Raw genomic sequence first — 7,597 nt, 5'->3', positions numbered from 1 at the left:
GACACTTTTGGTAGGCTAGAGTGTCACCTGGAAGACACTTTTGGTAGGCTAGAGTGTCACCTGGAAGACACTTTTGATAGGCTAGTGTCACCTGGAAGACACTTTTGGTAGGCTAGAGTGTCACCTGGAAGACACTTTTGGTAGGCTAGAGTGTCACCTGGAAGACACTTTTGGTAGGCTAGAGTGTCACCTGGAAGACACTTTTGGTAGGCTGGAGTGTCACCTGGAAGACACTTTTGGTAGGCTAGTGTCACCTGGAAGACACTTTTGGTAGGCTAGAGTGTCACCTGGAAGACACTTTTGGTAGGCTAGAGTGTCACCTGGAAGACACTTTTGGTAGGCTAGAGTGTCACCTGGAAGACACTTTTGGTAGGCTAGAGTGTCACCTGGAAGACACTTTTGGTAGGCTAGAGTGTCACCTGGAAGACACTTTTGGTAGGCTAGAGTGTCACCTGGAAGACACTTTTGGTAGGCTAGAGTGTCACCTGGAAGACACTTTTGGTAGGCTAGAGTGTCACCTGGAAGACACTTTTGGTTGTCTTGACAGTGTCACCCGGAACAGTCTTGGTTTTCCTGGTAGACTCAAGCGTTGTCTTGAAGACACTAAAGAAACTCACTAGCTACATCAATGTTAATGGTACCAGCACAGTGGTCATCAGTGTTAATGGTACCAGCACAGTGGTCATCAGTGTTAATGGTACCAGCACAGTGGTCATCAGTGTTAATGGTACCAGCACAGTGGTCATCAGTGTTAATGGTACCAACACAGTGGTCATCAGTGTTAATGGTACCAACACAGTGGTCATCAGTGTTAATGGTACCAGCACAGTGGTCATCAGTGTTAATGGTACCAGCACAGTGGTCATCAGTGTTAATGGTACCAACACAGTGGTCATCAGTGTTAATGGTACCAACACAGTGGTCATCATTGTTAATGGTACCAGCACAGTGGTCATCAGTGTTAATGGTACCAGCACAGTGGTCATCAGTGTTAATGGTACCAGCACAGTGGTCATCAGTGTTAATGGTACCAGCACAGTGGTCATCAGTGTTAATGGTACCAGCACAGTGGTCATCAGTGTTAATGGTACCAACACAGTGGTCATCAGTGTTAATGGTACCAGCACAGTGGTCATCAGTGTTAATGGTACCAGCACAGTGGTCATCATTGTTAATGGTACCAGCACAGTGGTCATCATTGTTAATGGTACCAGCACAGTGGTCATCATTGTTAATGGTACCAGCACAGTGGTCATCAGTGTTAATGGTACCAGCACAGTGGTCATCAGTGTTAATGGTACCAACACAGTGGTCATCAGTGTTAATGGTACCAGCACAGTGGTCATCAGTGTTAATGGTACCAGCACAGTGGTCATCAGTGTTAATGGTACCAACACAGTGGTCATCAGTGTTAATGGTACCAACACAGTGGTCATCAGTGTTAATGGTACCAACACAGTGGTCATCAGTGTTAATGGTACCAACACAGTGGTCATCAGTGTTAATGGTACCAGCACAGTGGTCATCAGTGTTAATGGTACCAGCACAGTGGTCATCAGTGTTAATGGTACCAGCACAGTGGTCATCAGTGTTAATGGTACCAGCACAGTGGTCATCATTGTTAATGGTACCAGCACAGTGGTCATCATTGTTAATGGTACCAGCACAGTGGTCATCAGTGTTAATGGTACCAGCACAGTGGTCATCAGTGTTAATGGTACCAGCACAGTGGTCATCAGTGTTAATGGTACCAGCACAGTGGTCATCAGTGTTAATGGTACCAACACAGTGGTCATCAGTGTTAATGGTACCAACACAGTGGTCATCAGTGTTAATGGTACCAGCACAGTGGTCATCAGTGTTAATGGTACCAACACAGTGGTCATCAGTGTTAATGGTACCAACACAGTGGTCATCAGTGTTAATGGTACCAGCACAGTGGTCATCAGTGTTAATGGTACCAGCACAGTGGTCATCAGTGTTAATGGTACCAGCACAGTGGTCATCAGTGTTAATGACTGACAGTGGTCATCAATGACCTTAAAACATCAGTGGGCACTGAACATCCATGGATGGCTGGGAAAGTTGTGAGAGTGGCGGTGTGAGGAAGGAGGAAGGGAAGGAGGGAAGGAGGGAGGGAAGGAGGGAAGGAGGGAGGGAAGGAGGGAAGGAGGGAGGGAAGGAGAGAGGGAAGGAGGGAGGGAGGGAAGGTCTTGCGTGGGAGTTGACTGCATCTTGAGAGTTGTTGTTCTTACACAAGATCTGAGTAAGAGGAGTGTAAGACGCAGCCTCCACCACCCTCTCTCCTCATCCCCGCCGCCACTACCACCATTTTACCTCTGATAATATTGCATTTTATGCATTACACCTGAGGTTAAGCCAATAAATTTAAAGACAAGACGGTTATATGGGATAGGGCGAAACAGGTTTATAAGATTACCGAAAGGGAGAGCTCACGTCAGCTGTTTTTCTCCATTTGTGGGTGGAGTTGAAGGTTTCTAGATCCCTCCTGATGCTTATTTTCTTTCTATATTATACCCACTTTAAGATACTTATATTCCTTATATAATTACCAAAAATGTTCCTTATATAATAATAAAATTAATTAATGAGATATCTAACTTTCTTAATTATTTACAACACTGTAATAAAAGCGCTTTAATAAATTAATTTCTCCATGCAGGATCTGTACCTCAGAAGACGCATGCGCACAGTAGTCGTGACGTCACTGTTTAGCCCCGCCCCCCGAGCACTGCCATTGGTCAGTTGAACCTCTTGTCAGGAAATGATATTTGGAGAGCTAGCATTTCTACTTGCAATTTTCTAGATCCTCTATGCTAGGGCCCTCATTCTGCTCCCATACACCTCTCGGGTAGCACACCTCTCCAAATCGGACTTCTTATCTCAATATTCTTTAACCTGGAGATGTTTGTTATAATATGTACATCTCTTAAAATCACTCTACACCCTTGCCTGACGTGTGACTATAGTACTTATCTTTGACCTAGATTAAGCATAAATAGCACATGCAAGGCGATGAGGCATCAACACTGCAATTAATAATTCCTCATGAGGCTAAAGTATGGCGCTATTTTTCATTTAAGGACTATAAGCGCTTGCTGTACGACTCCTTTGCTTTTACTCTCCTCACTGGCATAATGTTTGTCAATGACGTCACTAAGATGAGATACATAATGCGCTCTTCCTCGTCGGTATCAGTTTGCATTCTGCTTCTCTGGTTTTGATAACATGCAGAAATGAGTGAGAGGAAGGCAGAGTAGTGTGCTGTGTTGGCTCCACCAGGAGGATACTTGACAAGACCAGGGGGGCGGGGCCTGGTTAGTTACGTCATAGATTCAATGGGTCACAACAGTCGCCACATTGTTTGATGAGGATGGATTTTACCCCCGTGTTTCCTCCCACTGCTCTCCCTCCGCCCCACCCACACTCCTCTCACCCTACCCTCCAGCATAAACACATTACTCTATCGCATTAACGAATGTAATTAACCCTCGAGATAGGAACGCTGAGCTAAAATAAATATTTATGTCAGTACTGTCAAGTAGGCTATGGCAACTTTGATGCGGGAGGCCGTGCGCGGCAGATGGCGGCCCCGTAGCGCCCTGGAACGTTAGAGGATGGGTGAGTGTCTCTTGATTATTATTTTACTGATAAAAATATGAGGGAAAACACGAGTTTCAGCCATGGCCAAGGTACCCAGCAACGCCTAACACTCTCGTGCATAGAAAATGAGCACAGTGACCAGAGTGAACAGTGACGGTGGGGGAATCGTGAGGAAATTAAAAAAATTGTCTGTAGGTTCGGGACGTGGCTTAGATGTGTGTGCGTCGCGGTGTTTGTGTCAGCGGCGGCGGCGGCGTCTCTCTCTGCCACCCACCTGGCTAATATAACCTTCCTGCTGCTGCTTTACCTGCCAGGCTACACCTGGAGTCATGTTCCAGCTCCTGGGTCACACCTGGGGCCACACCACCACCACACTCGCCCTCACTGAAACATTTACCTGAGAGGCGGGCAGATTTATCCTGTGTTGCTTCGTATATTTACTGGAGTTTCCTGGCTGGTGACGTCTTGGTGAACTGTGGCACAGCGTGGCACTGCTGTGCATGTGTTTGGCACTAGCAAGTGAGGCAGACTTGTGATGACACTTGAATAAGTAACGAGAAAGTGTGTAACGGTGAAAGATTTTTAGCACTGCTGTGAAAATGTTTGATAAGAAGCGATGTTAGTGTGTTACTGAGGCAGCCTTACTATAGAAGTGGTGTGTGTGTCTCCAACACTGGTGTCGAGGAGGAAGCAGTGTTGGAGACGACTTAGTGGAGTGTTGTAGAGACTTGTCTGGGAGAGTGGCGTGCTTCTCTGGTTACTGTAACACCGTTGTGGCCCTCTACTGCCTCAGTGGCCCTCAGGAACACTGAAGGAGGGAGTGTACAGTCCCCACGTTCAACATATAGGAACGTCACTTGTAAATTCCCTCAAATTGTGTGTGTGTTGGGGAGTGCGAGTATTGGTGGATAAGGCGGCACCTCCCTACTATTGGTCGGTGTTGCGCGGGCCCCGCCTCCCTCGACACGCCTCTTCCACCACCACCACCCACCTATTTACCACACACTCTCATTCAATAATGGCCTCTACTGCTGTCTCTTCCTCTCTGCTGCCTGCTGGAGGCCTGGCAGCAGTGGCGCCAGCTCCTGTATCTCTCCAGCAGCTAAACTATGCCATCACATCGCTGTAAACCAACTTTCCGCCGCCGCCTCCACCACCTCCAAGATGACCCACCGCAGCGACAGCCTAGCACACACCTGCAGTAATGCTGATATACATGACATGCGGAGGACGGTGTTGTATATACACGTGGTGAGAAGTGACATGTTTCCTCTGCCTAACATACGCCAACATTACACCTGACGCGCGAGCGCGCATTGTTGTATTTATAAAGAAGCGCGCGCGCGCATATATGAATACATTTTGTGTCGTTACTCTCGTAACTAATGACTTTCAGTTATACTTTCCATCAGTCAACATTAAAAGCGCTCCACATTATGGAAGCTGCTATGAAAATATAAATTTATATATATATTTATATGTTACTTTATATAAGAAGTTATTTAAATAATCGTTTCGGTAGTGACTTCACTATCTTAATCTTTCTGAACCCTTTAAGGGATGTGCATAGATGCCGGTGAAGGAGTTTAATCCAAGGGATTGGACCCACCCTCCCATTATATCGAGTCTTCTTTCCTGTGCTATGTCATGCGGGGTAAGTGCTTCCCCATGAATGTAGTAATGAGGATTCTGAAATGTAGTACATTCAATATAAAAATGATGAAATAAAGTGTAAATTAAACTATTAAAACATACCGAGGAGTGCATGTTACCACAGTCGGAGCCAGGCTGGTAATGACGCAACACTCCACACAACTAATCGAGGTCAGCTACAGAGAAAACCTAAACAGGGAAAACGACTGTTTAAAGGTAAACAAACCCACTAGAGAAACAGCCAAACGGCCCTTCTCAGCAATCACACCACTGAAAACATTGTATATTGTAGATAACTTTAAAATTAAAGTTAAGGTATTTTAAAATATTGTATATTAGAACTGAGAATATGAAAGTTTGTACATTATGCAGTTTAAACCATAGGTAATGATACGTTTCTAGAGTAGGCTTGTATGCTTTGAAGTACTTATTTCACTTGTTTACGTTTTCATATTAGTTGACTTCGATTCATCTTGTATAGTGTGGTGACAAGCGATAACAGGATGCAAAACATCCAGAGGGGATTTTGAATTGAGCTTTCAACTTCCCCCTATATATATAATATAATATAATATATATATATATATATATATATATATATATATATATATATATATATAATATATATATATATATATATATATATATATATACATGTGTGTGTGTGTGTGTGTGTGTGTGTGTGTGTGTGTGTGTGTGTGTGTGTGTGTGTGTGTGTGTGTGTGGTGCCGAATAGGTAAAATTGTTCACTTAGCAAGAACTCATTTAAAATTAAGTCCTTTTTAAACTTCTCTTATGCGTTTAAAGGTATATTTTTTCAATTACCTGGATACCTGGATATTTAGGTTAATGTAAAAAATTAATAATTTTGTACCAAAAGTACCTTAGAAAACTTACCTAAGTTAATTATTACAAGCGCAATTTAATTTAGCCTAATCTAGCTAAATATATTTTAGATAAGTTTACAATAATTTAATAATAAACAAACACAATGAAATATATATTTTTCGTTAGGTTCAGAATGATTTTTGCGAAATTATTGCATGCACAAATTTTCGCTTGCCCTATCTGGCAAGAAGAGCGTTGCTATTTAAGCCAAAATAGCAAGTATTACCTATTCGGTACGACATATATATATATATATATATATATATATATATATATATATATATATATATATATATATATATATATATATATATGCAGGACAAGCCACAGGTGGGGATGGCTTGTCCTGCATATGTAAAGTAAAAGGACACAGGTGCAACTAATGTGACATTTTTATTGTGGGAACGTTTCGTTCTCCATGAGTTTTGTCCAGCCGGTACGGCGTGACAAAACTCCTGAAGAGCGAAACGTTGCCACAATAAAAAAGTCACATTAGTTGCTCTTGTGTCCTTTTACTTTACATATTGTCAGTAATTCTACCAACTTTATTGTCTTGCATAGTTAAGATCGCCCGTCTGCGTTTGTTTGCATATATATATATATATATATATATATATATATATATATATATATATATATATATATATATATATATATATATATATTATATATATATATATATATATATATATATATATATATATATATATATATATATGGATGGACAAATTTAGATTTAAAAAAAAATGTAGGAAAGCAACAGTTTGACACTAGAATTGTATAAGAGTAGAATGAACTCCCACGCGAAACCGTGAATAGTGAATATTTTGGGTAGATACACGAGTAGGTATAGGAGGATGTGAGATGGACCTTCCTAGCATGGGCCGGGGTGTGTGTGTGTATACTAACCTAATTGTGGCTGCAGGGGTTGAGTCGTAGCTTCTGGCCCCGCTTCTTCACTGGTCGCTACTAAGTCCACTCTCTCCCTGCTCCATTATCTTTATCATACCTCTTCTTAAAGCTATGTTTGGGTCCTGCCTCCACTACATCACTCTCTAGACTGTTCCACTTCCTGACAACTCTATGACTGAAGAAATACTTCCTAACATCCCTGTGATTCATCTGAGTCTTCAACTTCCAATTGTCACCCCATGTTGCTCTGTCCCATCTCTGGAACATCCTATCTTTGTCTGCCTTGCCAATTCCTGTCGGTATTTTATATGTCGTTATTATGTCCCTCTTCTCTCTGTCCTCCAGTGTTGTCAAGTCATGGTCTCACAGGTTGTGTGTGTGTGTGTGTACTCACCTATTTGTACTCGCCTATTTGTGGTGCAGGGGTCGATTCGTAGCTCCTGGCCCAGCATCTTCACTAATTGCTACTGGGTCCTCTCTCTCCTTGCTTCATGAGCTTTATCAAACCTCGTCTTAACAC

The 7,597-nt window shown here is 42.6% G+C and overlaps 2 protein-coding genes across 13 annotated transcripts in view; one reads left to right on the top strand and one right to left on the bottom strand.

Moving 5' to 3' along the window:
• The window catches only part of Mettl4 (Methyltransferase like 4), a 54,988-nt gene extending 49,581 nt beyond the window's left edge, over positions 1-5,407 (bottom strand). The window contains exon 1 of one of the 6 annotated variants that reach the window (XM_053794110.2): positions 5,380-5,407. In XM_053794110.2, the coding sequence (XP_053650085.2) occupies positions 5,380-5,391 (12 nt within the window). In that variant the 5' untranslated portion in view covers positions 5,392-5,407. Of the gene's footprint in view, positions 1-2,692; positions 3,315-4,021; positions 4,492-5,379 lie in introns of those variants that run through there. The other 5 variants (XM_053794114.2, XM_053794113.2, XM_053794107.2 and 2 more) reach the window with 5 other exon arrangements.
• LOC128700735 (uncharacterized) overlaps positions 3,608-7,597 on the top strand; it is a 100,833-nt gene continuing 96,843 nt past the window's right edge. For 3 of the 7 annotated variants that reach the window (XM_053794104.2, XM_053794106.2, XM_053794100.2), the window contains exon 1: positions 4,772-5,493. The gene's annotated coding sequence lies outside the window, so the exon portion shown is untranslated. Of the gene's footprint in view, positions 3,643-4,689; positions 5,494-7,597 lie in introns of those variants that run through there. The other 4 variants (XM_053794101.2, XM_053794105.2, XM_053794102.2 and 1 more) reach the window with 4 other exon arrangements.

Source organism: Cherax quadricarinatus, chromosome 56, assembly GCF_038502225.1.
Source record: "Cherax quadricarinatus isolate ZL_2023a chromosome 56, ASM3850222v1, whole genome shotgun sequence".
Lineage (NCBI taxonomy): Eukaryota > Metazoa > Arthropoda > Malacostraca > Decapoda > Parastacidae > Cherax > Cherax quadricarinatus.
This window is presented reverse-complemented; position numbering and strand designations above follow the sequence as displayed.